At 49.7% G+C, this 20,415-nt stretch overlaps 2 protein-coding genes across 11 annotated transcripts; one reads left to right on the top strand and one right to left on the bottom strand.

Annotated features, from left to right (window-relative positions):
- Positions 1-228: 228 nt before the first annotated feature.
- On the top strand, positions 229-12,423 carry PHKG1 (phosphorylase kinase catalytic subunit gamma 1). Of its 8 annotated transcripts, none has more exons than XR_005360496.1 (12): positions 465-650; positions 2,739-2,843; positions 3,356-3,534; positions 4,181-4,235; positions 6,880-6,945; positions 7,192-7,355; positions 7,736-7,826; positions 7,963-8,116; positions 8,292-8,417; positions 8,791-9,052; positions 11,155-11,755; positions 12,132-12,423. XR_005360496.1 is itself a non-coding variant. In XM_038538978.1 (11 exons), the coding sequence occupies exons 2-10, from the start codon at positions 2,761-2,763 to the stop codon at positions 9,034-9,036; spliced, it is 1,164 nt and encodes a 387-aa protein (XP_038394906.1). In that variant the 5' UTR covers positions 465-650; positions 2,739-2,760; the 3' UTR covers positions 9,037-9,052; positions 12,132-12,423. The 8 variants fall into 8 exon arrangements, 4 of the variants coding, with proteins under 4 accessions (XP_038394907.1, XP_038394908.1, XP_038394906.1 ...); XR_005360495.1 differs by having other exon boundaries at positions 12,129-12,423; XR_005360493.1 differs by having other exon boundaries at positions 11,155-11,921.
- On the bottom strand, positions 9,419-20,347 carry SUMF2 (sulfatase modifying factor 2). Of its 3 annotated transcripts, none has more exons than XM_038538983.1 (9): positions 20,190-20,347; positions 18,406-18,562; positions 14,970-15,084; positions 14,518-14,562; positions 14,002-14,152; positions 13,156-13,211; positions 11,790-11,874; positions 11,457-11,601; positions 9,419-10,266 (listed from the first exon to the last, which is right to left on the bottom strand). In XM_038538983.1, exons 1-9 carry the CDS (start codon positions 20,251-20,253, stop codon positions 10,182-10,184), a joined length of 903 nt encoding a protein of 300 aa, XP_038394911.1. In that variant the 5' UTR covers positions 20,254-20,347; the 3' UTR covers positions 9,419-10,181. The 3 variants fall into 3 exon arrangements, with proteins under 3 accessions (XP_038394911.1, XP_038394909.1, XP_038394910.1); XM_038538981.1 differs by having other exon boundaries at positions 20,085-20,215; XM_038538982.1 differs by lacking the exon at positions 14,518-14,562 and having other exon boundaries at positions 20,085-20,221.
- Between the last annotated feature and the right edge of the window lie 68 nt (positions 20,348-20,415).

The raw sequence follows: 20,415 nt of genomic DNA, 5'->3' as shown, positions 1-20,415 counted from the left end.
GGGACTCCAGGATCGCGCCCTGGGCCAAAGGCAGGCGCCAAACCGCTGAGCCACCCAGGGATCCCCAGAGATGGATTCCTAATGGGGATGTTCCCTAACCTTTAAGGCCTGCATTTTGCAGGTCAGCCTCACAAACTCTTCCTGAGTGGGCACCAGTGTCTGGGTCCCTGCGGCAGCCAGGGCTGCACTGTGTGTGTGTCTGTGCTGGGCTTTCTCCAGGGGCCTGCTCTCAAATATGCAGAAATGGCTCCCAGAAAAGTGAATGCATTTCCACCATGGCTAGCTTTGTCTCCTCTAGGCCTGGAGACCAAGGGAGCTCCAGAGGGAAGACTGGTCACCTCTTGCTGTCCTGTGGGCTCCCAGGCCACCGAGTTTCCCTCACCCTCCAGCAGAGGTCACCTCCTGGTGAGACTTGGCCCCCATGAGCCTTGGCCTGCATCCCAGGTCTGCAGTTGTGGTTTATTTCTGGTACGTCAGGCTTCCGTCACCAAGAAGCAGAGCCTGAAGGACGAGCAGCAAAATATCCTGCTGTGGCCACAAGTGTCTGCTGGGGACCTGCTTCAGCCCTCGGCCTGTCCCCTCTCATCAAGGGGCTCTGAGGCCTTTGGGATTCCTGCCACATTCACTCAAGGGCCTGTGAGGATCAAACAGTGAGTAGCCGGGCCAGTGATGGACAAGAGCCAGGCGACAGGCAGAGAGGGAGAGGCTTTGTGGCAGGGAAGACAGGCCCCAAGAGCCGTTAGAACCATGTTTCCCTTCAGAAGCAGCGGGATGGAGAGTGACAGCACTGACTCTGGAAGGCCCCTCGGGATGTCCGCCCACAGAAAGGGGGTTCCTTGTGTTTTAAGGCTGAGTTTGGGGGAGGGATGCTTTGTTCCAAAAGGACCAGGTTACCTATTCCCATTTGGGGACCCTTTCCACGGGAATCTTGGGGAAGGTGCAGGACTGTGTGTGTGTGGGGGGCAATGTTGGCCCCACATGGGGCTTAGAGCAGGGGGATGGCTGCCTGCCTCACTGCAGGAGAGCAGAGAGCAGCAAGAGGCCTCTGAAGCTCTGTCATGCCAGGGAATGGAGGCCCCGAAGGCCTGGAAGGCTTCCTGGGGGGGTCCAGTCCAGATGGACCCTCTGCCCTAAGGGGGCTGGGGAAGGGGAGAGACCGTGGGCTACCAAGTTCTGGGAGGTGCGGGGTACAGATGCCCATCTTGGGAACTTAAAAGGATTTGCAAGGCAATGGGCTTGTTTTTATAGGAACAGATACTTCTGTGCTCAGTTGGGGCTGGCGACTGGGAAGCCTGTGAGCAGCCAGGCGCCCGCTGTTGGCAGAGGACTCTGTTGTTATTCTAATTCTTCCTCTGGTAACCAGGCACCTGGCAGTGGGGACACCAGGCTTCTGGAACAGCTAGCCCCACTTGGCTGGTCAGCAAATTGGCCCCTTGGACAGGCTCGGCCTTCCTGGGTCCAGAAAGGGTCATAGAAGAGGGGCTAGAGGCAGTGTTGGTCCTGCTGAGTATTGGCTTGTGCCCATTTTTCTGTGTGCCCCTCTTCCTGTCAGTAGATGTCTTCTCTGTCCCTCAAATCCTGTATCTGAGGTGGGAGTTTAGTACTCTGCTGGCCTCTATCCCTGAGGCAAAGCCAGCCAGCTCAGCTCCTCTATCCAGGCGTGAGTATCCTGGATTTGGACTGCCCCACACTGTGGCAGGACCCCTCAGGGCTCACTGACCATCATCTGGTATGACACGGGCATTCTGAGGACAGGCCCGTCCTGCTGTCGGGACCCTGAACCAAGGGGATACCTCCAACCATTGACTCACATCCAGGGAGCAGCACTGGGCACAGGGGAAGGAAGGCTGGGACATCCCAGAGATCAGTCTAATGGAGGAGGTGACATCATACACTGGCAAGGGATACCAGAGTCTGGGACCACTGGGCTCCACATCTCTCTGAGCGCCTGGCAGCGTGCTTCTCAAAGAATATGAAAGAAAGAAAGGAAAGCAGAGGAAGAGAGAGGGAAGGAGGGACAGAGGCAGGCCAGCAGGAAGGGAGGTAGAAGGAAGGTGAGAAAAGTCTGCTAAGGGCACAGTGAGTACGGAAGGACAGTGGGAAGCCCTGAAGTGTGTCCTGGAAGGATGGGTGCTTTCAGGGGAGGATAGCTAGGTTGCGGGAGCTAAGGTGAGGCTATAGGAGTGCCCTAGTAAGAAGAGGAAATCAGGAAGCTTCTCATCTTTCCCCAAGTGCTGGGAACAAGCAGGGGAAAAGCAGGACCAGCCTCATCTCTGAGAGGGAACAGCCCTTTAATTTGTCCTCTGCAAAGTTTCTCTGGGGTTCTATCTAAAACCAAGGGTATGCCAGCCAAGTCAGAGCTAATCTTGGGGGCTGATGGCCCAACCTCCTGCCTCTGTCTGCTGTTTCTACTAGAGGAGAACATTCAGGGAGCTACATGGCAGCCTGGGGGTCACAATGTTTACAGCCAGTGAGACGATACAAGCTGGGCTCTTTCCAAAGAGTTTTTCAATTCACACTTATTTTGAACATTAGGCTTGTTCTGTGCCAAGGGATACAGATGAGGAAAGGTTCCAGCCTCAAAAAGTACACCGCCTACGTCAGGATGGCTAACAGCTTCTTCCCTTTTTAAATTTTTTAACTTAAAACTCAATTTAGTTAACATATAGGGTATTACTAGTTTCAGGGGTAGAATTTAGTTGACAGCTTTTTTCTATTTCCCCCTCCGAACCCCTTAGAGTTGCCCCCAAGTTGTGGAGCATGACTCGGGACGAGGCACTGCCAGACTCGTACTCAGCACAGGGCTTCTATGAAAACTATGAGCCCAAGGAGATCCTGGGCAGGTAAGGCCCAGACCTTCCCCAGGAGGTGCTGTCCTGGGCTCCAGCCAGTTCCATGGGCCTGAGCACTGACCCTTTTCCATCCCCAACACACTGTCCACTTGGAGAAACCTTTAGTTTGGGATCCTGCCCTCCTGAACCAGGACAGATGAGAATGGTATGAAAGCACCCAGACAAGAGACTTCTCCCAACTGAGCTCTCTCAGTGCTGTTGACAAGCACATCCAAACCCAGGTTTGTGCCAGCATCAGAGGTCAGGGGTCAGAAGGAAGATTATGGCCTTAGGTGCTGAGAAACAGCACTGAATTAGGAGTCAAGAGTTCTAAGACCAAGCTTGCTACTCATCAGCTCCAGACAAATCACCCTCTGTTTGCCTTCTTCATCCTACTATCCTATCCCCAAAAGCTCACAGGGAGTTAGTTGGTGGATAAGGCAGGGCATCTCTGTTGTGGCTTGGATCTGGGATTCTCCCTGGGGTGAGGGGCCCCTGGGACCACCTGTCCTCTGCACCCCCAGAGGAGTTAGCAGCGTCGTCAGGCGCTGCATCCACAAGCCCACGTGCCAGGAGTATGCTGTGAAGATCATTGACATCACTGGCGGAGGCAGCTTCAGCTCTGCGGAGGTCCAGGAGCTGCGAGAGGCCACACTGAAGGAGGTGGACATCCTGCGCAAGGTCTCTGGGCTCCCCAACATCAGTGAGTAATGGCCCTAGGCCCCAGCAGGTTGCTCCACGATTCCGCTCTAACCACCCATGTCAGGGAGTGCGGCCCCACTGTGCAGCCAGCCAGAACCACCAGAGTCTCCTGCCCCGAGACCCTGCCAGCCCAATGTCCCGAGGTGTGAGGTTCCCAGCTCCATGCCTACCTTGGGGGAGATTTAGGTCTGAGCTTCCTCTTCCAGCCAGACAGAGGGGTTACAGGCAGTCCGGAGCTGGTTGCAGCTTGGGGAATGGGAATGTGAAGTCCCGGGCCAGCCCCTCCCTTGGTGGGCCTCCGTTGGACACCATTCTGATATCCCTTCCAACTTTTTTTTAAGATTTTATTTTATTATTTATTCATGAGAGACAGAGACAGAGAGAAAGAGAGAGAGAGAGAGAGAGGCAGAGACACAGGCAGAGGGAGAAGCAGGCTCCATGCAGGGAGCCCGACGTGGGACTCGATCCCGGGTCTCCAGGATCGCGCCCTAGGCCAAAGGCGGCGCTAGACCGCTGAGCCACCCAGGGATCCCCCTTCCAGCTTTTGAAGTCAGTCCAAGCAGCTTTAATCCTGTTGCCCCTGTACTCTTGCTGCCTCTGCCCAGGGTGCGTTGCTATCTGAGACGAATTAGTCATTTCCATTTCAGTACAGCTGAAGGACACTTATGAGACCAACACTTTCTTCTTCCTGGTGTTTGATCTGTAAGTACCCAGCCCTGGAGCCAGCCACACCCTGGGGCCTGTCGGAGAATGTCCTCTGGTGGTTCCCTATCCAGTGTTTCCTGAAGACCAGTGGCACATAGGATCACCATTGCCTAGGCAGATCAGCCCTGGGGATCAGGCTGCCAGGTCTTGAACCCTGGGTCCATCACTCAGAAGCCAGATGCTTTAAGTATCTGTTTTCTCATGGGTATTAGAGAATAGCAGAGCAAATGGCATGCCATAAATGCTATTATTAACTACAATGATGACAAAGGTACTCATTCAATACTCAGCCTAGACATTGAGGATGCAGCAATAAACAAGACATATATGGTCCCTGACTTCATGTAACAATTTTCAGAAAGTGAACAGAAAACAGTAAAATAAGCCATAATACACCCACACAGTTATGTGCACGTACAGATACATAAAGCAGAGCAGGGGTTAGAGAGAGGTAGGGCTTCTCTAGATGGAGCGAGCGTTCTGGAATGCTCTCCAGAAGGACCTGAGCACAAACCCAGATGAAGTGAGGGAGGGATCAGAGCCAAGACCTGGAGAAGGCACAGCAGAAGGGCAGAAGGAAGAGCCAGAGCAAAGGCCCTGCTGGATGGGCTTCGCATATTACAGGCTTGGCAAGGAAGCCAGGTGGGGGAGTGGAGCAAGCCTGTGGCATTGGCCAAATGTGAGGTCAGGCTATACTGAAAACCAGCTTTTGCAGGCATGTTAGCCATGGTAAGGACTTTGGGGGGTGTGGTGTGTGAGAGCAGGAGGATGATGGGATCTGATTTACTTTTGAAGAGCATCCTACTGACTGTAAGGAGGCAAGAGTGGAAAGGGGGAGGCCTGTGGTATTGAGGCAAGAGGCCTCGAGAAGCAGTGGTAAAGGTTGTATTTGGGGTGTGGCCCAAAGATTGACAGCATCCCTTTGCACCAATAGGGCTCACAAGACGAGCTCCTTGTCATGGGGCCCCTTGCCCACAGAACGCCTTTTAGCTCTGAGAGCTTGTTTTCTCAGGAATAGAAAAATGATACCATCCATTCTATCTTCCTAGGCTCTAAGCATTAAATTTTAACACCACAAAGTGCTCTGTGAACAATGTGTTCAGACTTAATTTTTATTAGAAAAGGTTTCCAGAGAAGGGAGTTCTCCAGTTCCTTGTTCGCCCACACCACTGAGTCCTCACTGAAGAATGTAAATCTCTCTGCTGCATGAGTCATGGTTATGGGGGTGTCTTGATTTGTCCGTATATAACAGCTAAATTAAGGACTAGATTATACTTGAGAAAATCATTCAAGGAGACTTTGTGTTGATAGAACCTTTAATACTGTAGCCATACTGAATATGCACAGGGTTATTATACTTGGAGGCACGATGTAACTTGGTCTGTGTGTACAATCCTGCCAGCTCAGCTCTGGGAAGGCAGCAGCTGGGTGCACCCTGCACAGTACCCAGTGTTGACTAGTAAATTTTTTCGCTGCTGCTAACAATGACTTCTCCTAGCGTCTTTAGAATGGAATTCGAGTGATAAAAACTGGATTCACACACTTGTCTTTTAGGAGCACAGTACAGATATTCTTTTATTTTTAAATAATTTATTTATTCATGAGAGACACAGAGAGAGAAAGAGAGAGAGGCAGAGACACAGGCAGAGGGAGAAGCAGGTCCCATGCAGGGAGCCTGATGTGGGACTCCATCCTGGGACTCTAGGATCATTACCTGGGCCGAAGGCAGGCGCTAAAACCGCTGAGCCACCCAGGGATCTCCCACAGTACAGATATTGTGTAAGTAAGGCTCACCTCTAAAAATTCTAGGTTATCTTCTCACACAGAAACCCCCCTTCCCACCCCACCAGCTAAGCTCAAGGGCTTTCTTGCCTCTATGCCCCTGGCCCAAACCCTTGTGCCTTAGAAATCCTACTGCTTTCCTGGAGGAGTGGGTGGGAGGGGGCAGGGTGCACTTTTCCTTTTTAACCAGGGGAGACTTTCCTAGGACCCCCAAGACTTAACCAGCCACAGCTGTCCCCTCAGTAGCACTGTTGTGTAGAGCTCTTGGGGGCAGCTCAAATATCCCTAACCTTTGAAGAAGTTGCTTGGGGAAGCTATTTTTAATGTTGCCCTAAGTTGCCCTTGAGGGTATAACTAGGTTGTTCTAACAGGCACCTCTTTCTACATCATCCCAAGAAGTGAGAAGATTGAACTGTAATTCTTAATCCTAAAACGAGCAAGCTTTGCTCCTCCAGCACTTGCACTATTGCTTCTACCATTCATTGCTGGGAAAAATCAAGTGTATCCTCCTGTCCTCGTGATCCGGATCTGGAGCCTTGGGTCCGTGGCTCTGGGTCCCTCTTTCATGTCCCAGCCCTGATGTTGACCCTGACAGATCCCAGTCCATGCCATCACTTCCACAGATGGGGGAAACCCCCAGACAGGTGCCATCTCACCCTTTGAGCATCCTTGCTCTTCTAATCTTCCTAGACAACCTCTAAACTCACTTCCTTGGCATTTCCCTGAAACCTTTGGTCCTTAGTGGGGAGTGTTCTACTTTGTTTCTGGAGATAGGAGGGCAGGAAACAGGTCTCTGGGAGCAGGGTAAGGAGGGGGTGGTCTTGGGACCAACCCAGCTACAAACTCTCTGTCCCTACAGGATGAAGAGAGGGGAGCTCTTTGATTATCTCACTGAGAAGGTCACTCTGAGTGAGAAGGAAACCAGGTAGGGATCCATCTGCTCCCATGGCCATTCCCTGCCCCAGAGTACGAGTGGTACTGCCACCAAAGTCTTAGAGGGGGCATAGCATGCATTTGTCTGGGGTGGGGGTGTGCACTGCAGGCTTCTATATTCCCCTCCGCCCTTCCCCCACTTGTCCTGAGTCCTCCCTCACTGGCAGTCTCACAGATATATGGGCTTTGGTCTCTGCTGAGGAGGAGGTAAGAATAACACGTGCCTGTCCCACCACAGAAAGATCATGAGAGCCCTGCTGGAGGTTATCCGCAACTTGCACAAACTCAACATTGTACATCGGGATCTGAAGCCTGAGAATATCCTCTTGGATGATGACATGAACATTAAGCTCACAGACTTTGGTTTTTCCTGCCAGCTGGAGCCAGGAGAGAAGCTGCGAGGTCTGGTTACATGGCCTCGGCCTATTTCAGGGGCTCAGGCTCTCTCATCTGTGGTCCCAGGAACAGAAAATGCCTGCATTCCTCCCCTAACTCCCCACCCCCTGAATATAAATCCTACTGTTTCAGGCTGTCTCTTCAGGTAAGCCTCTTGCCAGGGCTGAGCCAGGTTCCCACTGCTTGACTTCCAGGCCAGGACACAACAGATCCAGGCAGGTGGTCCTAGAAGCCAGCCCCCAGCCCCTGCCCTTGGCCCTGAAGTCGGTCAGGGTTAGAAGAGTTGCTGCCCAAGCACCATGTCACTTTCATCTCCATTTTGTCCTTTGGACTGTCCTGTTCCAAGTGCCCCCTGCTGACCTATCCTGATGTAACTGTTCCTGCAGAGGTCTGTGGGACTCCCAGCTACCTGGCCCCTGAGATCATTGAGTGCTCCATGAATGATGACCACCCAGGCTATGGGAAGGAGGTGGACATGTGAGTGTGTTGGGCAAGGCAGTGACCCCTAGGCACAGGGATGCCCCCCCATGTCTAGGAGCACCTGCTGGGGAGGGGAGGACATGGCAGGAGCTGCAGCCAGCCCTCCTGCCTTCCTCCGTCCACCTGGCACCAGGTGGAGCATAGGGGTCATCATGTACACCCTGCTGGCCGGCTCCCCACCCTTTTGGCACCGGAAACAGATGCTGATGCTGAGGATGATCATGAGTGGCAACTACCAGTTTGGCTCACCTGAATGGGATGACTATTCAGACACTGTGAAGGATTTGGTGAGAGGCCAGGGCTCCTGGCTCCTGCCTAGGCAAGGGGAAGTTCACGATGGGGTGGGGTGGAGGCACATTGTACTACAAAACGGAGGACCCTCTGGGAAGACCTTGTCTTCTCAGGTGTTGGAGGAGACCCTGGGGCCTTGATGTTTTTGGCTCCCCCTCCTTATTCTCTCAGGTTTCCCGTTTCTTGGTGGTGAACCCCCAGGGCCGCTGTTCTGCAGAAGAGGCCTTAGCGCATCCCTTCTTCCAGCAGTATGTGGTGGAGGAAGTGCGTCACTTTAGCCCCCGGGGCAAGTTCAAGGTACTGAAGTTCCCCTGCCACCGAGGCCCCTGTGGCAGGATTCCTCAAGTCCAAGCCCCCAAGTCCCCTTCCTTCCCCCAGGCACTCCTTTCACGCACAGGGTTTCCAGAGCACTTGTCCCTCCCCTCCACCCCTGTGATGATTCTGGCTCAACTTCTCCTGGCTTTAGAGAAGTCAGAAGTGACCCACCTGGCTGCAACAGCCTATATCTCTGCAGACAGGGGAGGGGTTGGGATGGTAGGGGGACACCAGCAAGGGTGTAGCAGTAGGCACACAAGGCTGTATGGCAACGAGCTCAGGGACTCTCTGCATTGGGAGGAGGAGACAGGCCAGCGGAGGCTGGGTCCAGTTTCTTAGTTCTGACTCTCCACAGGTGATTGCTCTAACAGTACTGGCTTCGGTGCGGATCTATTACCAGTACCGCCGGGTGAAGCCTGTGACCCGGGAGATTGTCATCCGTGACCCCTATGCCCTCCGGCCTCTGCGCCGACTCATTGATGCCTACGCTTTCCGAATCTATGGCCACTGGGTGAAGAAGGGACAACAGCAAAACCGGGCTGCCCTTTTTGAGAACACACCCAAGGCTGTGCTCCTCTCCCTGGCTGAGGAAGATTACTAAGGGGCTGGCAGGTGGGGTAGGTGGGGGTGGGGCAGGCAAGGAGGGAATGCTACAGAAATAGAAGTTGAGGAGGGAAATCACGTCCAGGCCTCTGTCCAGAGGGAGCAGTTGGCCCTGGCCAGGACCCCTGGAACTAGGGCCATTAACCCCTCTCAGAGCTCTGCACAAGAAAAGCAGCATGCTCCCATCACACCTTGTTAAGTGTGGTCAGGGCAGGCCCCATGGAGAGGGAATGAGAGGGCATCTGAGAGTCCTCCTGCTTCTCTATTTCCCAGCTGCACCACCATCTTGGCTCCTTCTCATGGGAGGCCCAGAGTTCCAGACACTTGAGTGTACTTCCCGTAGGGTCCAGGGTGAGGATCAAAGACAGGACAGTCTGAGATACACAATTACAGGGGATTTTACTGACCTCACAACATCCAGTGACATCATGAAAGCAGGTTCTTTTCCAGGGACATGTGTTTACAGGCATATGGAAGCCCACATACAGTTAATAATATAAAGGAAAGGTTCTGGTATTCGTCTCTCTCGAGTATTATTCACTGTAAGACTCCCAAAATGCAGTTTTGTCTGGTACATAACTTGGTTCTCCTAAACCCTTTTAAGATTCACTTTGTGCTTTAAAGAGCCCAGCTACTGCATTCTACATGCAGATAGTAGAAATTAGGTTCTTTCAGAAGTATATGAAACATGACAAACGGGGTGAATGAAGGAAGTATTTTCCTTCTATAGCAGTTTGCTGGGAAAACAAAGAAAAATGGAGAAAATTCTGCCTTGAGAAAACAAAGTCAGATCCCTGAATCAGACACTGAGAAAGTGGGAGGGAACAGATTTAAGAATTTTTAACAAAGTGCCTTTTAGAGTACTCTACCCTGACTGTTGGAGGACTGGCCCCTGTATGGCTAACATCTGACCTCTAAGAGAACACTCTGCTCCCTGGGCACCATCAGTAAGTCGGGTCCCTTCTCCATGACACACTGGTACCCCATTCTGAGGTCACAGTCCTCTCCTGGCCAGGGGAGAAATGGGGGAAGGGGAAGGAGGCCATTCCCAAGGCCAACTCTGAAGAGCCTGGAGTTTGGCTATGGAGGCCAGGGAGAGACGTGGGTACCAGGGAGCTCTTCTTCTTGGCTCTGCATGGCTGTTCACAACTCTCCAGGTAGTCGGCCTATGCTGGAAGCACAGCGGAAGCCTAGATTGTCTGAGGCTGAATCCGGAGTGTTACCCATCCTGCCACCACAGAAGAGGGAAGAGAATAGACTTCATTGAGAACGGGGCCTGGAACCTTACCCAGTTTTCCTTTGTAGGCCCTGCCGTGGCCTGGGGTGCCTGAGGGCTGAGGGCAAGGTTTAGAAAGAAGCCTGGTTATGAGGGCACTGCTGGGGAAAGAGGATAAGAAGGGACCTGGGACGGGGTGGAGGAAGTGTGAGTGAGCAGCCATTAGAGTCTGCTCTGGAAGGTGAGAAAGGCAATGACTAGTAACTTCAAGCTGTTCATAGTCTAGAATAACTCAGCTGAAAAAAGCCTGTTGGTAAGAAGCGAGAATATCATAGTGCCAATAAGTACTTCATACTTTTCAACGAACTTTCACTTATGTTCCTTCATTTGCCATTCCTCAACACCTCTGGCAGGCAGGATTTGTTCAGCATTTAAGGCCCAGAATCAGATACTAGGAAGATTTCAAGGTTTTGCCCAAGACCAACCACTGCTTCATGGACACAACTGATTCAGTGGCAAACCCAGCTTTCTGGTTCCCAGGCCAGTACTTTCCCCACTACTTTGTCCTAAAAAGGAGGCGAGGGAAAGCCAGGGGCCTCAACATATTAAGGAAACATATGCAAACCTGACTTTCTGAGACCAGAGAAACTGTGGTCTCTTTCTAGTCCTTATGGAACCCAGGAATGAGAGGGGTCAGAGGGAGATCAATCAAAATACATCTACAGATGAGCAGAGCAGAGTGTGTCCCAGGAGGGGCTCAGGAACTTGGGACTCAACCATTCAGGTGCCAGCACTAACCATCTGTGTGATACAAGCAGGTCCTAACACCTCTGTGAACCTATTTTTCCTTGACTGTACAACAAAATGGTTCTAGAAAATGATTTTTCATGTGCTTTCCAGCTTGAAGAGTCAATATTTCCATGACCACAGGCCATGACCTTTTATTGAGGTGACCATTACACTCCCCTGCCTATAAGGACAAAGAAAAGCCCTGGTGATGCTAGACACAAAGTCTCTCTGGGTGCTGAGAGCTGGCAAGAAAAGGCAGAAGTTGCCCTGGGCATGTTGGCTTCTCATGGCAAGTGCTGCTTATTCTCCTTTCTGTACTCACAGGGCGCAGAGAGAGGGGTGGAGGTAGTACCAACACAAGCTCTGTGAGAACAGGGCCCAGACCCTCAGCCCCTAGCTGCCGGACTCCTCACCTGGTAGTGACCCGGGCCAGGTGATTGGCAGAGCCATCAGCTGTGTCGATCCAGGATGCCCCCCGGAGAACACGCATGTCCTGGTCAGCAGATGGGTATAGAGATGCCGTCCACTCCCATACGTTGCCCATGAGGTCATAGAGTCCTGAGCACAGCAGGTGGGTCAGCCCCAGGCTGGGCAGCCCTACCTCCAACCCCCCTGCTGCCTTGCGTAGCAAAGGCTTTGGGGAGCAAATGCTCCCCTGGTAGTGTTTCTCTCTGCCTCAACCTTCAGGCAGAATGATCACACCAACCAATCTGTGAGTGTTGACAGCAACGTGGTACGAATCTTACCATAGTTATTCTGTGGAGGGAAAGCATTCACTGGGGAGACTCCGTGGAAGCCATCCTCCGCCTTGTCACCCTTGGGGAACTTTCCCTGAGGAGGAGAAATTTAAGCTAAAATATTTACCAACCTGTTCCAAGGTGGGTGTTCCTGCCTGCCCAGAGGAAAACCAAGGTCATACTGCAGCGTCATCTCGGGTAGGATGAAGGGCATGAGGCAGTGCGCTGAGGTGCCTGCCCTGAGCTCCCACACTAGGCTCCTGTCTTCCACCATCACCTCCTGGCTGGATTAGGAAATGTGCCCACAGTGGTCTACGTCAAGCCCATCCCACTCTCACTTTCTCTCAGCAGCCTCCACCCCTCCACCTTGAGCTTCACGTACTTCAAGGATTTGGGAAGAAAGGCTCCTGCCAGCTCCTTTTGCTCAGCACCACCTGGCTTCTCCAGAATGGCGATGCCTGCCCTGTACTCTTCTACCACCGACAGGTTTAACGCTACCTCATCTGCCCCGACTCTACCATCCTCATCTGTTTTTTACCTCCAAAATGCTTGAAAAAAGGAACCTATGTTTGCTGAAGCACTTTGTTCAATTTGTTCATTCTTCTCATTAAAATTGGGGTTCAGCTCCCCCTGCTCCATGGAAGCTGCTTTTACTAAAGGGAAAGGGAAAGGGTAGTAACTTACTCAACAGCTACTATGTGCTCGGATCTCTTTTAATTTAATCCTTAGAAGGTTGTGAGGCAAGTATTTTCTCCCTTTAAAAAAACTGGCAACTAAGGCTCAAAATGGTTAAGCTCCATTTGGCTTCCTCTCCATTCCACTTCTACTTACATGTTCTTGGGCCACTGCCCACAACCTCAAATTCAGATACCTCCCACCCCACCGTCATTGCAGCTCTACTTCATTTAATCCTGCACAAATTAGCAATTAGCATCGTCCCCAAATCAAATGATATTTTTAGTCCCCTAATTAAAAACCTCTGCCTGCAGGGGAAAATATAAAACCGTATCTTGGCACACCTGGTCCTTCATAATCTGCTAACAAGCCACCATCTACTTTGTCTCGTACACCTCCTGCCTCACTGAATTCGTCCCATCTCTGAATGCTCAGTACCCTTTCCTAATACAGGGCTGACATGTTGTTCCTTCTGCTGCAAATGCCCTTTCCTCTACTTTTCACTTGGCAAACTCTAAGCTCAAATGTCACGTTCTCTGTGGAGTCATCCCCATCACTCAGGCAGTCGTTTACTTCTGCAGCTCTTCAGAGTTACCACTCCCACTAGAACACAAAGCCCCACAGCTCAGGACGATGTCTGGCCTCAGGAGGTCTCAGTCAGTGCTTTGAGAAGGGGCAGGGTGAGGAACTTACATCTTACCTGCCACAGGTTGGTGCGGTTTGGCTGGAACTGGTTTCCCCATGGGTAAACCTGACCTGCCAGGAGGGTAAGGAGACAGCAGGGGAGGGGGAGGTGAAGGGTTGTAGAAGGGAAAGGCAGGAAGAGTAAGGGAACCAAAAGAAGTCAGGAGGTGATGACAAAAGAGAGAGGTTACTCATCACTTTTATTTGCCATGCTTGCCCTCCCTTCCACTCAGTGCCCTGCATTCAGAGGCTCTGGCTTCCTGCTCTGCTCCAGGACAGTACAATCCCAGCTGCGGTTCTTACTAATGCCAGTCTGTAAACTATCTGTTACCAGATCACATCCAGGTAAGTACAGAAATTGAGAGTAAGAATCAAGAAACTTGTCAAGTGGACTTAGACTAGATAAATAAGCAACCTCGTTTAGATTGGATAAGCAACAAGGCTGTAGAGACGTTGAACATGGGGAGTTGCTGTTTCCTCCTCCTAAGTTTAATTAGGACTGCAGAACTTTGTTGTTTATGCAAGTTCTTTCACACCTACAGAAAAGGCAGGCTGGGTAATTCTTCCCTGTGCTATGTTGTTCTGATTAGATTCACTGAGATGTAGTATGTCTGGGTGAAATCTCTAAGAATAACAATTTTATGTCTGTTTCTTCATTTCAGTTTTCCAGTTATTAATTTTTATGGAATTTTACAGACGTATTGGTCTGAGATGAATCAGAAGTGAGAACAATAACTGGCCCTCCACCACACGGTTTAAGAAGCGCTGCTCTAGGGAGTATGGAGCCTTCCCACCCTTCAAAGCTCCCATGCAGGATAGGATAAAGAAAGAATAAAGGGTAGTGAGTTTGCCATCTTTATACCCTTCAAGCCCCCTCGGGCAGCAAACTCCCACTCTTCCTCAGTGGGCAGCCGTTTCCCCTTCCAAGCACAGTAGGCCCGAGCATCATTCCAGCTCACGTGTAGCACTGGGAGCTCCAGTCTCTCTTGGATGCCAGAGTTAGGACCTGCAGGCTGACAGCAGTGAGATAGCTTCTGGGAGCTCATGGAAGTCTGAGGAAAGCTAGGCTTAGAGTGCCTGAGTTGAGCTTTTACCACCAGATTGAGCAAGGAAGTTGGAGGAACTAGCCTGGTGAGTGAGGAGAGGACGAGCATCAGAAAGAGCATAAATATGAGCCAAGGGAGAAAGGGGATGGCGCATTGGGAAAAAAAGATCAGGGCAGAGTTTTGCCATCCATGTTTTTTCTGGCTGCTTCTTTGAAATTTCTGTCACCCTTTTAAATTTAGCATTTCTAGATGGGCAAGGGGTCTAGAGAAGACAGGCCTCCAGAATAAGAGTCAACAGGGGTAGAAAACAAGGCAGATGACTCAATCCTTACCTGCCTCCAGAATGCCCTTTCCACTGGAAGCCACCAGAGAACAGACTGCAAAACAGAAGCAGCATGACTGCAAGGTGCTCTGCCACAGCAAGGGCACCTTCCTGCCTGACACACAGGAGGCAGAACAGATATTGCAGGCTGAGACTCCAGAGGTCCAAGGGGGGTGCTGTTTCTGGGACCCCGAGAGCAGGACATCTCACTACCACTATTAGAGGGATGTCAAGATGTTCTCTTGCCAGTTCAGGGAGTAACCAGAACTCTCCATGTACCTGGTTCCTTACCGAGCCTCAGGCTGCAGAAATCAGCCCAGGGTGAACCCCCAGGAGCGTGTGTTCCTGACTCTTCCATGGAGGAGTTCTCTTGCTACTTCCTTGCCTGCAGCTCTCAGATGTGATTCTCTGTGGTGGCTAACCCACTCCCACTCAATCAGCTGCAAGCCCAGGTTCTCTCACCTCCATTTGATGAGTCACTTTGTTTCTAAGCTCATTGGCGACAAACTCCTCAAAGACAAAACTCCACCCGAACATCTCAGCCTCTGTCCGGTACTTTTTTTCCCTGACAAACTCCCTGAAAAGAGATATTTCACTTGGTTAAGCTCATAAGATTCTATGTCCCACTCTCACCCACTCCAGCTCCAGAACAACTCAGATATCCTTCTCCTCTAAAACCACACACCACAGAATTTCCCTCAACAATTAACATAAAAGCCCGAGTAGATTTTCTTTTAAAATCTGTTGCTATATGTGTAAATTTACATAGTCAGGCACTCTTTTTAGCAAAGCATATAGTCACTATCACAATCAAAACATAGAGCAAGTCTATCAAACACCTCTGAAAACTCTCTCATGCCTCTACAACCACTCATCTGGTTTCTGTCCCTATAGTTCTGCCTTTCCCAGAATATAAATCCACTTAACTTGAATCATACAGTATGTAACTCTTGGGTCTAGCTTCTTTCACTTAGTGTAATGCTTCTGAAATTCATCTATGTTTTGCCAGTATTGGTAGTCTGTCCCTCTTTGTTGCAGAATATAATTTTATTGTATGGATGTACTGAGTTTTACTTATCCATTCACCAGGTGCAGGTCATCTGGGTTACCTCTGTTTTTGGAGATTATGAATAAAGCTGTTGAGATTTATTTATTTATTTTAAATTTTTTTTAAATTTATTTATGATAGGCACACAGTGAGAGAGAGAGAGAGGCAGAGACACAGGCAAGGGAGAAGCAGGCTCCATGCACCAGGAGCCCGATGTGGGACTCGATCCCGGGTCCCCAGGATCATGCCCTGGGCCAAGGCAGGCGCTAAACTGCTGCACCACCCAGGGATCCCAGCTGTTGAGATTTAAGGGTGGGGAATGGGTCTCTTTTCTGAAAGGTCTTCACATACTTACTCTCAGAACAATCGCAAGAGGAAAGCAGAACATGTGTTACTATCTCCATCTAACAGGTGAAAAAAACTAAATCAAATAAAAATAATGTGCTGAGATTTTAGAATGGATTTTCACATAGTTTGGTGTGGTACAGAAAATCTCAGCAAGCAAACTGCCAGGGTAAGATGGATTGTTTTCACTGGCTAAAAGTATCCCATCTGTGCCAGCCGTCTGATACGAAAAGACATTCTTCACCCATCAAAGGCGCATTGAGAACAGAGGACGTGATCAGATTTGGTAGCAATAGCTATTTACCAACCTCAGAGCATCTGAATGGTCTGAAAATCTTTTACCAGAAAAGCAGAGACAAATCATGGGTTCTAAGTAAAGTTTAGGGGCTTGCTGGAGATCTATCATGAATAAAGCACAAAAATAAACAAATAAATAAGTCCCAAAATTTGAAATATAAAAAATTTCTATCATAAAATACATCATAATTTGAAATATATCAAAGAAGGCACACTGTGTATCTAGCTAGCTAGCTATGTCTGGTTCACATGATATAGTACAAGCCTCATTAGAAGTAATTTCTCTTTCAATTTTAATAACTTTCCTGTTTAAAAAATTCTTTAAAAAAACACATATAGGTAATGCACAATGTATTACAGAAAATGAGAAAATACAAGTAGATAAAAAGAAAAAAATTGAAATCATCTATTATCACATCAGCAAAGATATATCCATGCATATCCCTTCCTGTTCTGCTGCCCAGCGACGATTTTTAAATAGCTTTAATAAGGTCGTTCCTAAAAAAAAATAAAAATAAAAATAAAGAGTACTTCCCTGGAATTATTTTCATTTGGAAGTCACAAAAACATGGGCAAAATCTGTTAACTAATGCAATGCTGCATCTTCCAATTCTTTTTTTTTTTTTAATATTTTATTTATTTATGACAGATACAGAGAGAGAGAGAGGCAGAGACACAGGCAGAGGGAGAAGCAGGCTCCATGCACCGGGAGCCCGACGTGGGATTCGATCCCGGGTCTCCAGGATCACGCCCTGGGCCAAAGGCAGGCACCAAACCGCTGTGCCACCCAGGGATCCCCCAATTCTTTTTAAATGCATATATATTCTATACACATACTTTTTAAAAATAGTGTATATTGTTTGTAAGCTACTTTCTTTGCTTAATATCTCACATTACTTCTTTTTGACAAGATTTTTTTTTTAAGATTTATTATTTATTTATGATAGACATAGAGGGAGAAAGAGAGAGAGAGGCAGAGACACAGGCAGAGGGAGAAGCAGGCTCCATGCCAGGAGCCTGACGTGGGACTCGATCCCGAGACTCCAGGATCGCGCCCTGGGCCAAAGGCAGGCGCTAAACCGCTGAGCCACCCAGGGATCCCCTTGACAACAAGATTTTAATGGCTAAGTATTCTGTGATGTTGATTCAATATGTTTAAGCAATCTTTATGTTGTTAATATTTGTTTAAATGGCATCTTTTTAGATAAATGTTTTTTGGAAGACCTTAATTCTTTCTTTAAGGAACATTTCTGAAGGTGGAATCAGAATCCTTAAGTCAAAAAAAAAAGGCCTGAGAAGTACATCAACCATCCTTATGCTTACTTCAGTCTGTGTCTTCTGAATTAATTTTCCCCATAAATTTTTATCTTAAAGAGTTTTTATTTATTAAAATATTTTATTTATTTATTCATGAAAGATACAGAGACAGAGAGAGGCAGAGACACAGGCAGAGAAGCAGGTTCCACTCAGGGAGCCTGATGCTGGACTTGATCCTGGGACTCCAGGATCATGCCCTGGGCCGAAGGCAGGCACTAAACCACTGAGCCACCCAGGGATTCCTCCTTTTTTTAAAAACCTTTTTTGGGATCCCTGGGTGGCGCAGCGGTTTGGCGCCTGCCTTTGGCCCAGGGCGCGATCCTGGAGATCCGGGATCGAATCCCACATCAGGCTCCCGGTGCATGGAGCCTGCTTCTCTCTCTCTCTCTCTCTCTCTGTGACTATCATAAATGAATAAAAAATTAAAAACAAAAACAAAAAACCTTTTTTTAAAAACATAATCTGTTTGGTTTTTTTTAAAGATTTATTTATTTATTTATTCAGAGAGAGAGGCAGAGACACAGGCAGAGGGAGAAGCAGGCTCCATGCAGGAAACCCAATGTGGGACTCAATCCCGGGTCTCCAGGATTACACCCCGGGCTGCAGGCGGCGCTAAACCGCTGCACCACTGAGGCTGCCCATCTTAAAAGAGTTTTAAATCCACAATGTAACACGTAGGTCATCTCCCACATTGGCTTTGTGTTCCTGTTCCCTCCTCTTTTCCTCTAACTCTCGAGTCTCTGGACTTCAGATTCTTCATCTGAAAAATGTAGCTTTTTCCCACAGTAGTATTGCAAAGATGGTATGTATTAGTAAACAAGCTACTTTCCTTTTAGATATTAGGAATGAAAAATAGAGCCTCTACCCCTCCTGGGAGAACACTGGAAGTACCTGAAATCTTTGTTGGTGACAGGAAATACATCAATGGCAAAGGGTTTTACTGTCACCTCCCGTACTGGCCCTTCACCATTTCTGCCATCTGGTGAATTTGTTCCCATCTGGAATCTGCCCCCCGGTAGCTGCACCATGCTAGTAGCCTGCCCATTCCCTGCAGAGAAAAAGGAGCACTGTCAGTAATACATGAATAAATATAATACAAGTGACAATATTTGGATTATATGTCATATTCATAATGTAATGAAAAAAACGGAGTTTTCGAAATTTGGCCTTAAATTCTCGTTCTGCCCCTTAATTTGTTGGGCAACCTTTGGCAAATTAGTTAATCTGAGTTTTGATTTCTTTGCCTACAAAATGGAGATAGCATCTATTTCATGGGTGTGGCTGTCTGTAAAATGCTGTGAGCAGATGGTATTTATTCAACAAACATTTATTTCCACCCTTACTGTTCGACTCCTGTACACAACAACTTTTTGTCCCAGCTAGGTAAATCTAGAAACGAATAACCTGAAATATTTCTAGCACCTTTCTACCTATACTTCTGCTCATGTTGTCTCTGCTTCTTCCTCCCCCTTCTTAATGATTTTCACCATTATACCACATGCTCCAGAAAGAAAAGGACTGTATCTATTTTGCCAGTGTATTCCTGGCATTTAGCACAATAATTAGCAAATAGCTGAAGGAGCTCCTTCATATCTGCTGTTTGAACGCCTCAGAAAATCGGAATTAAAAAGATCATCAATTCAATTCCCTGATTTAACAGGAAAAAAACCAATACCCCCAAAAGGAAAATAACTGACAGAGCTGGTTAGCAGGGACTAGGACAAGATCCAAGCGCCTGCCTTATCTTCAACTTCAAGAGGACCCGCGTCCACCCAGGGATCCACCCAGGGACCTCTAAGGACCCTGAGCTCCCCAATGCGGAGCCCCTCCCTTTTTTATGCTTCTCTGCCTTCACCCTCCTGTTCCCATTCTGACACATTCACACCCCTGATCAAATCTACTTCAAGGGAGAAAGAAATGCAGAAAGCAGGGAAATCTCAGACTAAAAGGGAATTAAGAAACTACATACAACTGCAATGTATGAGGTTTATTTGGACGCTAACTCACCACGTAAACTATGACAAACGGTGAATTTGAACACTAACTGGACGTTTAATGGCATTAACGTAGGGAAAGAGCACGGTATTTTTCATGACTTTGTCTTTTCAGCCACTCAAGCTGCGTATTTACAAATAAAACTGTGAATGCCTGGATTCACTTCACAAAGGCTGCAGGGAAATGACAAAGTGGGAGCGATACCAAAACAGCCACATTAACTGTTAACTGGCAACTGTTTAGGCTGCACGATGGGTCCAAGGGGGGAGGGAGTTGCCCAGACTCCAAAACAAAGCACAAATCGCAGAGAAGATGCACCGGAGAGTGCCGTCCCCGGCCGTCCCCCGCCGTCCCCCGCCGTCTCCGGCCGTCCCCCGCCGTCTCCCGCCGTCCCCCGCCTTCCCCCGCCGTCTCCCGCCGTCCCCCGCCGTCCCCCGGCCGTCCCACGCCGTCCCCCGCCGTCCCCCGGCCGTCCCCCGCCGTCCCCCGCCGTCCCTCGCCGTCCCCCGCCGTCTCCCGCCGTCCCCCGGCCGTCCCCCGCCGTCTCCGGGAGGCCCTGCCGCCGCCCAGCTCACCCAGAGCGGGCGGACCGCCAAGGTCGCCTTCCCGGCCGGGGCACGGAACCCACCCCCGTCCTGGCTCCCCGGGGCACACAGGGCGAGGGCCAGGCCCGCACTGACCCGGCGCGAACCACGGAGCGCACAGGACCAACAGCACAACGAGCAGCGGCGGCGACGGGCCCATCCAGGAGCACTCGCAGCGGACGCACTCCTTGGCCCGCCCCGTGCCGGCCGCCGTAGCGCCTGCTCCGCCCCGCTCCTGAGCGTTTTTGGTTTTTCTTCGGTCAAAGGCTTTGGTTAGTCCCGCATCCGGGCAGCCGGGCACGAAAAACGTGTGGAGCCGGAT

This window comes from Canis lupus, chromosome 6 (assembly GCF_011100685.1).
Source record: "Canis lupus familiaris isolate Mischka breed German Shepherd chromosome 6, alternate assembly UU_Cfam_GSD_1.0, whole genome shotgun sequence".
In the NCBI taxonomy this organism is placed as follows: domain Eukaryota; kingdom Metazoa; phylum Chordata; class Mammalia; order Carnivora; family Canidae; genus Canis; species Canis lupus.
The sequence above is the reverse complement of the archived record's forward strand: the minus strand, read 5'-3'. Positions and strand labels throughout refer to the sequence as shown.